This window comes from Oncorhynchus keta, chromosome 30 (assembly GCF_023373465.1).
Source record: "Oncorhynchus keta strain PuntledgeMale-10-30-2019 chromosome 30, Oket_V2, whole genome shotgun sequence".
In the NCBI taxonomy this organism is placed as follows: Eukaryota; Metazoa; Chordata; class Actinopteri; order Salmoniformes; family Salmonidae; genus Oncorhynchus; species Oncorhynchus keta.
Genome location: NC_068450.1, coordinates 32,222,667 through 32,238,768, shown reverse-complemented (window position 1 = coordinate 32,238,768; position 16,102 = coordinate 32,222,667). Strand labels below are relative to the sequence as shown.

Sequence of the window (16,102 nt, the reverse complement as noted above, 5' to 3'; positions counted from 1 at the left end):
TATATTTATGTTTGAAGCCTGAAATGTGGCAAAAGGTCGCAAAGTTCAAGGGGGCCGAATACTTTCGCAAGGCACTGTATGTATATATATATATATATATATATATATATATATATATATATACACACATATATAAGTAAACGATAAGTAAACTAATAAACAATAACACTTAGGCTTCTACCTTCAGTTTATACATACTATACACATTTTACAGACACAATCTATTTTACTATAGTTATATTTTGTTTGTTTTTAGTCCTGGCCTCACGCTATTTCTGATGTCCATCCAGTTAGATTTATATTTGTAACTGTGCTGTTTCACAAAAGTTTTGAACTTGAAGTTTTGACGTTTCACCTGTCTTTGTGATTGTCTCCACCCCCCTCCAGGCGTCGCCCATCTTCCCCATTATGCCCTGTGTATTTATACCTGTGTTCTCTGTCTGTCTGTTGGCTTTACGTCTTGTTTGTCAAGGTTACCAGCATTTGTCCTGTCAGCACCTGTCTTTTTCCAGCCTCCCTTTTTCACACCATCCTGGTTTTTGACCCTTGCCTGTTCTGACCCTGAACACACCTGCTTGACCACTATGCCTGACCCTGAGCCTGACTGCCGTCCTGTACCTTTGTCCCTATCTGGATTTCCGACCTCTGCCTGACCTGAGCCTGCCTGCCGTCATGGACCTTTGCCTCTGTTTCTGTAATAAACATTGGTCTGCATCTGGGTCTTACCCTATTCTGATAGTACGAACTGGCCATGACTGACCCAGCAGACCCGGGCCAGATGCGCGATGCCATCGCCTCTCAAGGAGCCACCATCAGGAAGCATGAGGAACTGCTTCGTGGCCTTATGGAGGGGGTCCAAACGTTGGCTGAGCGCCATGACCGGGTATTGGACGGTCAATTCCGCGGGTTTTCTGGGAGGTAGCCTATCGCGGTGGTAACCCCACAGCCCCTCAGTAACCCAGCTACTAGCAGCACCGTCTCATCGGCCACTCCACCTTCTCGGGAACCCCGTTTACACCCCCCCACGGAACGCTTCAATGGAGAGTTGAGCACCTATCGGGAGTTTCTCGTTCGAGTTTCAGCCCTCCCCCTTCCCCTCGGATCACTCCAAGACAGCCATTCTCATCACGCTGATGTCCGGGAGGGCTCTCACCTGGGCTGCTGCTGTATGGGAACAGCAGCCGGCCATATGCGTTAGTCTGGAGGGATTTGTGGCAGAGGTGAAGAAGGTTTTTTACGCCCTGTTCTCTGGGAGAGAAGCTGCACTGAGGCTAATCCAGCTTCGGCGGGGCTCCTGCAGTCTGACTGACTATGCGGTGGATTTCTGCACATTGGCAACGGAGAGTGCTTGGAACCAGGAAGCTCCGTTCGATATGTTCCTGCACGGGGTGTTGGAGAAGATCAAGTACTTGCTTGCTGCTCGGGAGTTACCTACAGATCTCGATTCCCTCAGCACTTTGACCATCTGAATCAATGCGCGACTACGGGAATGACGGAGGGAGAGGAAATTCGATTTCGCTCGCATGCCCAGGGATCCCACCTGGTCTCCAGGTCAACCCGGTAGCTCCCAACAGTCTCGTTTCCAAGAGAACCTGAGGCTTCTAATGACATCCTCATCTTCTCCCACTCTCCTCAAGAACACGTGCTCCACGTCCAGCAGGTCCTTCAACGCCTTCTGGAGAATCAGCTGTTTGTGAGAGCGGAGAAGTGCGAGCTCCATCGCTCCACCATCCCCTTTCTGGGTTACAACATCATCTCTGCTGGGAGTGTCCAGATGGATCCCGGGAAGGTGAGAGCAGTGATGGATTGGTCTCAGCCTACGTCCAGGGTGCAGCTGCAATGTTTCCTGGGGTTGCCAATTTCTATCGCCACTTTATCCGGGGTTACAGCACCCTGTCTTCCCCCCTGTCAGCACTCACCTCGCCCAAGGTTCCGTTCACGTGGTTCCCAGCTGCTGACCGGGCGTTCCGGGACCTCGAATATCGCTTCACCACAACTCCCATCCTGGTTCATCTGGACCCATCTCGTAAGTTCGTGGTGGAGGCAGATGCGTCGGACGTTGGAGTATGGGCTGTCCTGTCCCAGCGTTCTGCCCTTGACCTCAAGCTACATTCCTGCACCGCCTTCACCCATGGCCTCAATGCCACAGAAAGGAACTACAATGTGGGGAATCGAGAGCTTCTTGCGGTGAAGATGGCGTTGGAGGAATGGAGGCACTGACTGGAGGGGGTGGAACATCTGTTCATTGTGTGGACTGATCACAAGAACCTGGAGTATCTCCGCTATAGCCCCACGACTGCTACCCCAGAACCCAAGACTTTCCTTCCCACCTCATGCCTGGTGACGGCACTCAGCTGGGGAATAGGGAAGCAAGTCCATGAGGCGCAGCGTTCCCGGGGGGCTGATAACTGGGCCCTGATAACCGGATGTTCTCGACACTGTGGTCCTGGAGTGGGCCCCACTCCTCCAGGCTGGCTTGCCACTCGGGTGCCTGTCGGACCCTGGCCTGTGTGTGACAACGCTTTTGGTGGCCTACCATGGTCCCGGACGTGTCTGCAATCTTTGCCGCTTACACAATTTGTACACAGAAGAAGACTCCTCTGCAAGCTCTGGCTGGTCTCTTCCAACCTCTGCCTGTCCCCCACCGTCCCTGGTCTCATAACTCCGTGGACTTTGTCACGGGTCACCGCCATCCTGACCGTGGTGGATCGGCTCTCTAAAGCTGCCCACTTCATTCCTCTCCCCAAACTACCCTCTGCCAAAGAGATTGCCTAGCTCATGGTGCAGCACATTGTCCGGATCCATGGACTGCCCATGGACATGGTCTCCGACCAGGGTCCTCAGTTCTCATCCAGTTCTGGAAGGCGTTCTACACCCTCATTTGGTCCAACGGCCAGTCTGAGAGAGACAACCAGGACCTCGAGACCACCCTGCGCTGCCTGGTCTCTGCCAATCCCACCACCTGGAGCCAACAGCTTGTGTGGGTCGAATATGCCCGCAACACCCTTCCCTGCTCTGCCACAGGACTATCTCCCTTCTAATGTTCTCTGGGGTATCGGCCCCTGCTCTTCCCTGAGCAGGAAGAGGAGGTGCCCAGATGTTTGTCTGCCGCTGTCGTCATACCTGGAGGAGAGTCCGGTCGGCCCTCCTCAAGACCAACTCCAGGAATCGACAGCAAGCGGATCGCCATCGGACCCCGGTTCCCCGGTATCGTCTCAGGCAGAAGGTGTGACTCTCCCCCCGGGATCTGCCCCTCCGGGTGAAGTCTCGCAAACTGTCCCCCCGGTTTCCCCATCTCCAAGGTCATTAGTCCCTCTGCTGTTCATCTTCTGTTGCCTCGTACTCTTCGTATACACTCCACCTTTCATGTGTCCCGTATCAAGCCCGTGTCTCACAGTCCCTTGTCTTCCATTTCCAGGCCCACCCCTCCTCCCCGTGTCGCCGATGGCCATCCGGCGTACACGGCGAGATGCCTCCTGATGGTTCGACCACGGGGCAGGGCTTTCCAGTACCTGGTTGACTGAGAGGGTTATGGCCCGGAGGAGAAGTGCTGGGTCCCCGCTAGAGACATTCTGGACCCAGCCCTCATCGCGACTTCTACCGCCGGCACCCCGGTCAACCAGGTATGCACCCAGGTAGGACACCAGGTGGCGCCCCTGGGGGGGTCTGACTGTCACACCCTGATCTGTTTCACCTGTCTTTTTGATTCCACCCCCCTCCAGGTGTCGCCCATCTTCCCCATTATCATCTGTGTATTTATACCTGTATTCTCTGTTTGTCTGTGGCCAGTTTGTCTTGTTTGTCAAGCTTACCAGCATTTGTCCTGTCAGCTCCTGTCTTTTGCCAGCCTCTCTTTTTCTCGTCTTCCTGGTTTTTGACTCCTGCCGCCTGACCACTATGCCCGCCCCTGACCCTGAGCCTGCCTACCATCCTGTACCTTTGCCCCATCTGGATTTCCGACCTCTGCCTGACCTGACCCTACCTGCCGTCCTGTACCTTTGCCTCTGTTTCTGTAATAAACATTGTTACTTTGACACGGTCTGCATCTGGGTCTTACCTTATCCTGATACTATGAGGCTGTGGAGGGATTCTAATTGTGGTTTTAAAAGAAAACATTAATCATCAGCATACAATGACACCTTTGTTTTTAAGCCATGGATTACTAATGCCTTAATATTATGGTTGGATCTAATTTTAACAGCTAACATTTCGAAGGCAAAAATAAATAGATATGCCAATAGTGGACAACCTTGTTTTACTCCTCTTGACAGTTTAAATCTTTGAGATGTAGACCTTATATACTATTTTACACCTGGGGTTACTATACATAATTTTAACCCATTTTATAAGAGATTCTCCAAAATTGAAATATTCTCGGTATTTAAATATAAACCACAGTCGTACTTTATCAAAAGCCTTTTCAAAGTCAGCCTGGTTTCCCCGATATTTCATTATATTCTATTGTTTCCAGTACTTGTCTTATATTATCTCCAATGTATCGTCCATGTAAAAAAAACTGTCTGATTAGGATGAATAATATCTGACAAAACCTTTTTGATTCTATGCGGCAAGCATTTAGCTAGAATTTTTGCACCACAACACTGAAGTGTAAGAGGCCTCCTTATTGCATGTCCGATAATCTACCATTTATATAGGAGTGGTTAAAACATGCTAATAATGGTTCTCTGAGTATATATAAAAAAAAGTTTGGTATACTTCCACTGTTATGCCATCCAGCACTGGAGTTTTTCCGGACTTAAAGGCTTTAATTGCATCAAGAAGTTCCTCCTCTGTAATTTGGCCTTCACATGACTCTTTCTATCCAGCCTTTCTTAATAGCAAGGCTATGCTCACTGATTTCATTATTTTTTAGGTCAGTCACGGTGATCAGGTATGCTGTCACCTTGTACACCTTGTAAAACCTTGTGTTTTTTTGTATATTCTTTCCAATGTGTCAAGTAATTATCTTTTTATTTTCTCATGATTTGGTTTGGTCTCTCTCTATCTCTCTCTGTCCCTCTCTCTCTCTCTCTCTCTCTCTCTCTCTCTCTCTCTCTCTCTCTCTCTCTCTCTCTCTCTCTCTCTCTCTCTCACTCACTCACTCACTCACTCACTCACTCACTCACTCACTCACTCACTCACTCACTCACTCACTCACTCACTCACTCACTCACTCACTCACTCACTCCACTCACTCATTCACTCTCTCACTCAGGAGGAATGGGTCCTTCCCCCAGGCTAGCATTGAACTTTTCCTCTCTCTAGCTGAAAAGCACCCTGTTCACCCTGTTCTGACAGGCCTTGTGTGAACACCCTGATTAGAGAGAGAGAGAGAGAGAGAGAGAGAGAGAGAGGGTGGGCGGCTGAGATGGAGGGGAGAGAGGGGGGTACAGTATAAAGGAGTGTGAGAGAGAAGATTAGGAGAGAGGAAGGTAAAGTAGAGGTGAAGAGAGGATGAAGGGAACAGTAGGAAGAACAGAGGACATTTGGGTTTATTGTTACTCATAGACTAGGGTAGAGACAGTTTGTTATAGCAGGAAAATAATCTTGCAGCAACAGGAAATGTGAATTATTATGTGGTTTATAATTAATAGAGTTCCAAATGTATTCAAACTCAAAACCATAAAAAGGAATAACCCAAGGAGGTCGAGATGCAAAAATAATATCATTAATTTAATCCATACACAAAAGAATGCAAAATATATAAATATAAAATAAAAAAGAAACACAGAATGAGAATGGTGGAAGGAGTGAAACTATAGTGAGCGGAGGAGTGTGACGATGGTGGAGGGAGTGAAACTATAGTGAGCGGAGGAGTGTGACGATGGTGGAGGGAGTGAAACTATAGTGAGCGGAGGAGTGTGGCGATGATGGCGGGAGTGAAACTAAAGTGAGCTGATGGTGGAGGGAGTGAAACTATAGTGAGAGGAGGAGTGTGACGATGGTGGAGGGAGTGAAACTATAGTGAGCGGAGGAGTGTGACGATGGTGGAGGGAGTGAAACTATAGTGAGCGGAGGAGTGTGGCGATGATGGCGGGAGTGAAACTATAGTGAGATGAGGAGTGTGACGATGGTGGAGGGAGTGAAACTATAGTGAGAGGAGGAGTGTGACGATGGTGGAGGGAGTGAAACTATAGTGAGCGGAGGAGTGTGACGATGGTGGAGGGAGTGAAACTATAGTGAGATGAGGAGTGTGACGATGGTGGAGGGAGTGAAACTATAGTGAGAGGAGGAGTGTGACGATGGTGGAGGGAGTGAAACTATAGTGAGCGGAGGAGTGTGACGATGGTGGAGGGAGTGAAACTATAGTGAGCGGAGGAGTGTGACGATGGTGGAGGGAGTGAAACTATAGTGAGATGAGGAGTGTGACGATGGTGGAGGGAGTGAAACTATAGTAAGAGGAGGAGTGTGACGATGGTGGAGGGAGTGAAACTATAGTGAGCGGAGGAGTGTGACGATTGTGGAGGGAGTGAAACTATAGTGAGCGGAGGAGTGTGACGATGGTGGAGGGAGTGAAACTATAGTGAGTGGAGGAGTGTGACGATGGTGGAGGGAGTGAAACTATAGTGAGCGGAGGAGTGTGACGATGGTGGAGGGAGTGAAACTATAGTGAGAGGAGGAGTGTGACGATGGTGGAGGGAGTGAAACTATAGTGAGAGGAGGAGTGTGACGATGGTGGAGGGAGTGAAACTATAGTGAGCGGAGGAGTGTGACGATGATGGCGGGAGTGAAACTATAGTGAGCAGAGGAGTGTGACGATGGTGGAGGGAGTGAAACTATAGTGAGCGGAGGAGTGTGACGATGGTGGAGGGTGAAACTATAGTGAGCGGAGGAGTGTGACGATGGTGGAGGGAGTGAAACTATAGTGAGAGGAGGAGTGTGACGATGGTGGAGGGAGTGAAACTATAGTGAGCGGAGGAGTGTGGCGATGGTGGAGGGAGTGAAACTATAGTGAGCGGAGGAGTGTGACGATGGTGGAGGGAGTGAAACTATAGTGAGCGGAGGAGTGTGGCGATGATGGAGGGAGTGAAACTATAGTGAGCGGAGGAGTGTGACGATGGTGGAGGGAGTGAAACTATAGTGAGAGGAGGAGTGTGACGATGGTGGAGGGAGTGAAACTATAGTGAGCGGAGGAGTGTGGCGATGATGGAGGGAGTGAAACTAATGTGAGCGGAGGAGTGTGACGATGGTGGAGGGAGTGAAACTAATGTGAGCGGAGGAGTGTGACGATGGTGGAGGGAGTGAAACTAATGTGAGCGGAGGAGTGTGACGATGGTGGAGGGAGTGAAACTATAGTGAGCGGAGGAGTGTGGCGATGATGGAGGGAGTGAAACTAATGTGAGCGGAGGAGTGTGACGATGGTGGAGGGAGTGAAACTATAGTGAGAGGAGGAGTGTGACGATGGTGGAGGTAGTGAAACTATAGTGAGAGGAGGAGTGTGACGATGGTGGAAGGAGTGAAACTGTAGTGAGCGGAGGAGTGTGACGATGGTGGAGGGAGTGAAACTATAGTGAGCGGAGGAGTGTGACGATGGTGGAAGGAGTGAAACTATAGTGAGCGGAGGAGTGTGACGATGGTGGAAGGAGTGAAACTATAGTGAGCGGAGGAGTGTGACGATGGTGGAGGGAGTGAAACTATAGTGAGCGGAGGAGTGTGACGATGGTGGAGGGAGTGAAACTATAGTGAGCGGAGGAGTGTGACGATGGTGGCGGGAGTGAAACTAAAGTGAGCTGATGGTGGAGGGAGTGAAACTATAGTGAGCGGAGGAGTGTGACGATGGTGGAGGGAGTGAAACTATAGTGAGAGGAGGAGTGTGACGATGGTGGAGGGAGTGAAACTATAGTGAGATGAGGAGTGTGACGATGGTGGAGGGAGTGAAACTATAGTAAGAGGAGGAGTGTGACGATGGTGGAGGGAGTGAAACTATAGTGAGCGGAGGAGTGTGACGATTGTGGAGGGAGTGAAACTATAGTGAGCGGAGGAGTGTGACGATGGTGGAGGGAGTGAAACTATAGTGAGTGGAGGAGTGTGACGATGGTGGAGGGAGTGAAACTATAGTGAGCGGAGGAGTGTGACGATGGTGGAGGGAGTGAAACTATAGTGAGAGGAGGAGTGTGACGATGGTGGAGGGAGTGAAACTATAGTGAGAGGAGGAGTGTGACGATGGTGGAGGGAGTGAAACTATAGTGAGCGGAGGAGTGTGACGATGATGGCGGGAGTGAAACTATAGTGAGCAGAGGAGTGTGACGATGGTGGAGGGAGTGAAACTATAGTGAGCGGAGGAGTGTGACGATGGTGGAGGGAGTGAAACTATAGTGAGCGGAGGAGTGTGACGATGGTGGAGGGAGTGAAACTATAGTGAGAGGAGGAGTGTGACGATGGTGGAGGGAGTGAAACTATAGTGAGCGGAGGAGTGTGGCGATGGTGGAGGGAGTGAAACTATAGTGAGCGGAGGAGTGTGACGATGGTGGAGGGAGTGAAACTATAGTGAGCGGAGGAGTGTGACGATGGTGGAGGGAGTGAAACTATAGTGAGCGGAGGAGTGTGACGATGGTGGAGGGAGTGAAACTATAGTGAGAGGAGGAGTGTGACGATGGTGGAGGGAGTGAAACTATAGTGAGCGGAGGAGTGTGGCGATGATGGAGGGAGTGAAACTAATGTGAGCGGAGGAGTGTGACGATGGTGGAGGGAGTGAAACTAATGTGAGCGGAGGAGTGTGACGATGGTGGAGGGAGTGAAACTAATGTGAGCGGAGGAGTGTGACGATGGTGGAGGGAGTGAAACTATAGTGAGCGGAGGAGTGTGGCGATGATGGAGGGAGTGAAACTAATGTGAGCGGAGGAGTGTGACGATGGTGGAGGGAGTGAAACTATAGTGAGAGGAGGAGTGTGACGATGGTGGAGGGAGTGAAACTATAGTGAGAGGAGGAGTGTGACGATGGTGGAAGGAGTGAAACTGTAGTGAGCGGAGGAGTGTGACGATGGTGGAGGGAGTGAAACTATAGTGAGCGGAGGAGTGTGACGATGGTGGAAGGAGTGAAACTATAGTGAGCGGAGGAGTGTGACGATGGTGGAAGGAGTGAAACTATAGTGAGCGGAGGAGTGTGACGATGGTGGAGGGAGTGAAACTATAGTGAGCGGAGGAGTGTGACGATGGTGGAGGGAGTGAAACTATAGTGAGCGGAGGAGTGTGACGATGGTGGAGGGAGTGAAACTATAGTGAGCGGAGGAGTGTGACGATGGTGGAGGGAGTGAAACTATAGTGAGCGGAGGAGTGTGACGATGGTGGAGGGAGTGAAACTATAGTGAGCGGAGGAATGTGACGATGGTGGAGGGAGTGAAACTATAGTGAGCGGAGGAGTGTGACGATGGTGGAGGGAGTGAAACTATAGTGAGCGGAGGAGTGTGACGATGGTGGAGGGAGTGAAACTATAGTGAGCGGAGGAGTGTGACGATGGTGGAGGGAGTGAAACTATAGTGAGTGGAGGAGTGTGACGATGGTGGAGGGAGTGAAACTATAGTGAGAGGAGGAGTGTGACGATGGTGGAGGGAGTGAAACTATAGTGAGCGGAGGAGTGTGACGATGGTGGAGGGAGTGAAACTATAGTGAGTGGAGGAGTGTGACGATGGTGGAGGGAGTGAAACTATAGTGAGCGGAGGAGTGTGAGGATGATGGAGAGAGTGAAACTATAGTGAGCAGAGTAGTGTGACGATGGTGGAGGGAGTGAAACTATAGTGAGCGGAGGAGTGTGGCGATGATGGAGGGAGTGAAACTATAGTGAGCGGAGGAGTGTGACGATGGTGGAGGGAGTGAAACTATAGTGAGCGGAGGAGTGTGACGATGGTGGAGGGAGTGAAACTATAGTGAGATGAGGAGTGTGACGATGGTGGAGGGAGTGAAACTATAGTGAGAGGAGGAGTGTGACGATGGTGGAGGGAGTGAAACTATAGTGAGCGGAGGAGTGTGACGATGATGGAGAGAGTGAAACTATAGTGAGCGGAGGAGTGTGACGATGGTGGAGGGAGTGAAACTATAGTGAGCGGAGGAGTGTGACGATGGTGGAGGGAGTGAAACTATAGTGAGATGAGGAGTGTGACGATGGTGGAGGGAGTGAAACTATAGTGAGAGGAGGAGTGTGACGATGGTGGAGGGAGTGAAACTATAGTGAGAGGAGGAGTGTGACGATGGTGGAGGGAGTGAAACTATAGTGAGCGGAGGAGTGTGACGATGGTGGAGGGAGTGAAACTATAGTGAGCGGAGGAGTGTGACGATGGTGGAGGGAGTGAAACTATAGTGAGCGGAGGAGTGTGACGATGATGGCGGGAGTGAAACTATAGTGAGCTGATGGTGGAGGGAGTGAAACTATAGTGAGCGGAGGAGTGGGACGATGGTGGAGGGAGTGAAACTATAGTGAGCTGATGGTGGAGGGAGTGAAACTATAGTGAGCGGAGGAGTGTGGCGATGATGGAGGGAGTGAAACTAATGTGAGCGGAGGTGTGTGAGGATGGTGGAGGGAGTGAAACTAAAGTGAGCAGAGGAGTGTGAGAACTGTGGAGGGAGTGAAACTATAGTGAGCGGAGGAGTGTGAGGATGATGGAGGGAGTGAAACGATAGTGAGTGGAGGAGTGTGACGATGGTGGAGGGAGTGAAACTATAGTGAGAGGAGGAGTGTGACGATGGTGGAGGGAGTGAAACTATAGTGAGCGGAGGAGTGTGACGATGGTTGAAGGAGTGAAACTATAGTGAGCGGAGGAGTGTGACGATGGTGGAAGGAGTGAAACTATAGTGAGCGGAGTAGTGTGACGATGGTGGAGGGAGTGAAACTATAGTGAGCGGAGGAGTGTGACGATGGTGGAGGGAGTGAAACTATAGTGAGAGGAGGAGTGTGACGATGGTGGAGGGAGTGAAACTATAGTGAGAGGAGGAGTGTGACGATGGTGGAGGGAGTGAAACTATAGTGAGCGGAGGAGTGTGACGATGGTGGAAGGAGTGAAACTATAGTGAGCGGAGGAGTGTGACGATGGTGGAGGGAGTGAAACTATAGTGAGATGAGGAGTGTGACGATGGTGGAGGGAGTGAAACTATAGTGAGATGAGGAGTGTGACGATGGTGGAGGGAGTGAAACTATAGTGAGAGGAGGAGTGTGACGATGGTGGAGGGAGTGAAACTATAGTGAGCGGAGGAGTGTGACGATGATGGAGAGAGTGAAACTATAGTGAGCGGAGGAGTGTGACGATGGTGGAGGGAGTGAAACTATAGTGAGAGGAGGAGTGTGACGATGGTGGAGGGAGTGAAACTATAGTGAGCGGAGGAGTGTGACGATGGTGGAGGGAGTGAAACTATAGTGAGCGGAGGAGTGTGACGATGGTGGAGGGAGTGAAACTATAGTGAGATGAGGAGTGTGACGATGGTGGAGGGAGTGAAACTATAGTGAGAGGAGGAGTGTGACGATGGTGGAGGGAGTGAAACTATAGTGAGAGGAGGAGTGTGACGATGGTGGAGGGAGTGAAACTATAGTGAGCGGAGGAGTGTGACGATGGTGGAGGGAGTGAAACTATAGTGAGCGGAGGAGTGTGACGATGATGGCGGGAGTGAAACTATAGTGAGCTGATGGTGGAGGGAGTGAAACTATAGTGAGCGGAGGAGTGTGACGATGGTGGAGGGAGTGAAACTATAGTGAGCGGAGGAGTGTGACGATGGTGGAGGGAGTGAAACTATAGTGAGCAGAGGAGTGTGACGATGGTGGAGGGAGTGAAACTATAGTGAGCTGATGGTGGAGGGAGTGAAACTATAGTGAGCGGAGGAGTGTGGCGATGATGGAGGGAGTGAAACTAATGTGAGCGGAGGTGTGTGAGGATGGTGGAGGGAGTGAAACTAAAGTGAGCAGAGGAGTGTGAGAACTGTGGAGGGAGTGAAACTATAGTGAGCGGAGGAGTGTGAGGATGATGGAGGGAGTGAAACGATAGTGAGTGGAGGAGTGTGACGATGGTGGAGGGAGTGAAACTATAGTGAGAGGAGGAGTGTGACGATGGTGGAGGGAGTGAAACTATAGTGAGCGGAGGAGTGTGACGATGGTTGAAGGAGTGAAACTATAGTGAGCGGAGGAGTGTGACGATGGTGGAAGGAGTGAAACTATAGTGAGCGGAGTAGTGTGACGATGGTGGAGGGAGTGAAACTATAGTGAGCGGAGGAGTGTGACGATGGTGGAGGGAGTGAAACTATAGTGAGGAGAGGAGTGTGACGATGGTGGAGGGAGTGAAACTATAGTGAGAGGAGGAGTGTGACGATGGTGGAGGGAGTGAAACTATAGTGAGCGGAGGAGTGTGACGATGGTGGAAGGAGTGAAACTATAGTGAGCGGAGGAGTGTGACGATGGTGGAGGGAGTGAAACTATAGTGAGATGAGGAGTGTGACGATGGTGGAGGGAGTGAAACTATAGTGAGCGGAGGAGTGTGACGATGGTGGAGGGAGTGAAACTATAGTGAGCGGAGGAGTGTGACGATGGTGGAGGGAGTGAAACTATAGTGAGTGGAGGAGTGTGACGATGGTGGAGGGAGTGAAACTATAGTGAGCGGAGGAGTGTGGCGATGATGGCGGGAGTGAAACTAAAGTGAGCTGATGGTGGAGGGAGTGAAACTATAGTGAGCGGAGGAGTGTGAGGATGATGAGAGAGTGAAACTATAGTGAGCAGAGTAGTGTGACGATGGTGGAGGGAGTGAAACTATAGTGAGCGGAGGAGTGTGACGATGGTGGAGGGAGTGAAACTATAGTGAGCGGAGGAGTGTGACGATGGTGGAGGGAGTGAAACTATAGTGAGCGGAGGAGTGTGACGATGGTGGAGGGAGTGAAACTATAGTGAGAGGAGGAGTGTGACGATGGTGGAGGGAGTGAAACTATAGTGAGCGGAGGAGTGTGACGATGGTGGAGGGAGTGAAACTATAGTGAGCGGAGGAGTGTGACGATGGTGGAGGGAGTGAAACTATAGTGAGATGAGGAGTGTGACGATGGTGGAGGGAGTGAAACTATAGTGAGCGGAGGAGTGTGACGATGGTGGAGGGAGTGAAACTATAGTGAGCGGATGAGTGTGACGATGGTGGAGGGAGTGAAACTATAGTGAGAGGAGGAGTGTGACGATGGTGGAGGGAGTGAAACTATAGTGAGCGGAGGAGTGTGACGATGGTGGAGGGAGTGAAACTATAGTGAGCGGAGGAGTGGGACGATGGTGGAGGGAGTGAAACTATAGTGAGCGGAGGAGTGTGACGATGGTGGAGGGAGTGAAACTATAGTGAGATGAGGAGTGTGACGATGGTGGAGGGAGTGAAACTATAGTGAGCGGAGGAGTGTGACGATGGTGGAGGGAGTGAAACTATAGTGAGCGGAGGAGTGTGACGATGGTGGAGGGAGTGAAACTATAGTGAGCGGAGGAGTGTGACGATGGTGGAGGGAGTGAAACTATAGTGAGATGAGGAGTGTGACGATGGTGGAGGGAGTGAAACTATAGTGAGCGGAGGAGTGTGACGATGGTGGAGGGAGTGAAACTATAGTGAGATGAGGAGTGTGACGATGGTGGAGGGAGTGAAACTATAGTGAGCGGAGGAGTGTGACGATGGTGGAGGGAGTGAAACTATAGTGAGCGGAGGAGTGTGACGATGGTGGAGGGAGTGAAACGATAGTGAGTGGAGGAGTGTGACGATGGTGGAGGGAGTGAAACTATAGTGAGAGGAGGAGTGTGACGATGGTGGAGGGAGTGAAACTATAGTGAGCGGAGGAGTGGGACGATGGTGGAGGGAGTGAAACTATAGTGAGCTGATGGTGGAGGGAGTGAAACTATAGTGAGCGGAGGAGTGTGGCGATGATGGAGGGAGTGAAACTAATGTGAGCGGAGGTGTGTGAGGATGGTGGAGGGAGTGAAACTAAAGTGAGCAGAGGAGTGTGAGAACTGTGGAGGGAGTGAAACTATAGTGAGCGGAGGAGTGTGAGGATGATGGAGGGAGTGAAACGATAGTGAGTGGAGGAGTGTGACGATGGTGGAGGGAGTGAAACTATAGTGAGAGGAGGAGTGTGACGATGGTGGAGGGAGTGAAACTATAGTGAGCGGAGGAGTGTGACGATGGTTGAAGGAGTGAAACTATAGTGAGCGGAGGAGTGTGACGATGGTGGAAGGAGTGAAACTATAGTGAGCGGAGTAGTGTGACGATGGTGGAGGGAGTGAAACTATAGTGAGCGGAGGAGTGTGACGATGGTGGAGGGAGTGAAACTATAGTGAGAGGAGGAGTGTGACGATGGTGGAGGGAGTGAAACTATAGTGAGAGGAGGAGTGTGACGATGGTGGAGGGAGTGAAACTATAGTGAGCGGAGGAGTGTGACGATGGTGGAAGGAGTGAAACTATAGTGAGCGGAGGAGTGTGACGATGGTGGAGGGAGTGAAACTATAGTGAGATGAGGAGTGTGACGATGGTGGAGGGAGTGAAACTATAGTGAGCGGAGGAGTGTGACGATGGTGGAGGGAGTGAAACTATAGTGAGCGGAGGAGTGTGACGATGGTGGAGGGAGTGAAACTATAGTGAGTGGAGGAGTGTGACGATGGTGGAGGGAGTGAAACTATAGTGAGCGGAGGAGTGTGGCGATGATGGCGGGAGTGAAACTAAAGTGAGCTGATGGTGGAGGGAGTGAAACTATAGTGAGCGGAGGAGTGTGAGGATGATGGAGAGAGTGAAACTATAGTGAGCAGAGTAGTGTGACGATGGTGGAGGGAGTGAAACTATAGTGAGCGGAGGAGTGTGACGATGGTGGAGGGAGTGAAACTATAGTGAGCGGAGGAGTGTGACGATGGTGGAGGGAGTGAAACTATAGTGAGCGGAGGAGTGTGACGATGGTGGAGGGAGTGAAACTATAGTGAGATGAGGAGTGTGACGATGGTGGAGGGAGTGAAACTATAGTGAGCGGAGGAGTGTGACGATGGTGGAGGGAGTGAAACTATAGTGAGCAGAGGAGTGTGACGATGGTGGAGGGAGTGAAACTATAGTGAGCGGAGGAGTGTGACGATGGTGGAGGGAGTGAAACTAAAGTGAGCAGAGGAGTGTGAGAACGGTGGAGGGAGTGAAACTATAGTGAGAGGAGGAGTGTGACGATGGTGGAGGGAGTGAAACTATAGTGAGCGGAGGAGTGTGACGATGGTGGAGGGAGTGAAACTATAGTGAGCGGAGGAGTGTGACGATGGTGGAGGGAGTGAAACTATAGTGAGCGGAGGAGTGTGACGATGGTGGAGGGAGTGAAACTATAGTGAGAGGAGGAGTGTGACGATGGTGGAGGGAGTGAAACTATAGTGAGCGGAGGAGTGTGACAATGGTGGAGGGAGTGAAACTATAGTGAGCGGAGGAGTGTGACGATGGTGGAGGGAGTGAAACTATAGTGAGATGAGGAGTGTGACGATGGTGGAGGGAGTGAAACTATAGTGAGCGGAGGAGTGTGACGATGGTGGAGGGAGTGAAACTATAGTGAGCGGAGGAGTGTGACGATGGTGGAGGGAGTGAAACTATAGTGAGCGGAGGAGTGTGACGATGGTGGAGGGAGTGAAACTATAGTGAGAGGAGGAGTGTGACGATGGTGGAGGGAGTGAAACTATAGTGAGCGGAGGAGTGTGACGATGGTGGAGGGAGTGAAACTATAGTGAGCGGAGGAGTGGGACGATGGTGGAGGGAGTGAAACTATAGTGAGCGGAGGAGTGTGACGATGGTGGAGGGAGTGAAACTATAGTGAGATGAGGAGTGTGACGATGGTGGAGGGAGTGAAACTATAGTGAGCGGAGGAGTGTGACGATGGTGGAGGGAGTGAAACTATAGTGAGCGGAGGAGTGTGACGATGGTGGAGGGAGTGAAACTATAGTGAGCGGAGGAGTGTGAGGATGATGAGAGAGTGAAACTATAGTGAGCAGAGTAGTGTGACGATGGTGGAGGGAGTGAAACTATAGTGAGCGGAGGAGTGTGACGATGGTGGAGGGAGTGAAACTATAGTGAGCGGAGGAGTGTGACGATGGTGGAGGGAGTGAAACTATAGTGAGCGGAGGAGTGTGACGATGGTGGAGGGAGTGAAACTATAGTGA

General features: G+C 51.0%; 2 protein-coding genes across 4 annotated transcripts in view; both read left to right on the top strand.

Moving 5' to 3' along the window:
* LOC118372759 (testican-1-like) overlaps positions 1-16,102 on the top strand; it is a 473,522-nt gene that overhangs the window by 152,703 nt on the left and 304,717 nt on the right. The gene's annotated exons all lie outside the window — the stretch shown is intronic.
* LOC118363101 (uncharacterized) lies at positions 2,402-4,034 on the top strand. 3 transcript variants are annotated; one of them, XM_035743813.2, is made up of 3 exons: positions 2,402-3,302; positions 3,419-3,623; positions 3,831-4,034. In XM_035743813.2, the coding sequence occupies exons 1-2, from the start codon at positions 2,779-2,781 to the stop codon at positions 3,522-3,524; spliced, it is 630 nt and encodes a 209-aa protein (XP_035599706.1). In that variant the 5' UTR covers positions 2,402-2,778; the 3' UTR covers positions 3,525-3,623; positions 3,831-4,034. The 3 variants fall into 3 exon arrangements, with proteins under 3 accessions (XP_035599706.1, XP_052344236.1, XP_035599705.1); XM_052488276.1 differs by having other exon boundaries at positions 3,790-4,034; XM_035743812.2 differs by having other exon boundaries at positions 3,419-3,635.

What these genes read in the sequence shown, in the direction of transcription:
- LOC118363101 (XM_035743813.2), top strand. Translation starts at nt 2,779, where the DNA reads ATGGTGCAGCACATTGTCCGGATCCATGGACTGCCCATGGACATGGTC. An exon ending in CCGGTTTCCCCATCTCCAAG is followed by an intron (nt 3,303 to 3,418) that starts GTCATTAGTCCC and finishes TTCCATTTCCAG; the next exon opens with GCCCACCCCTCCTCCCCGTG.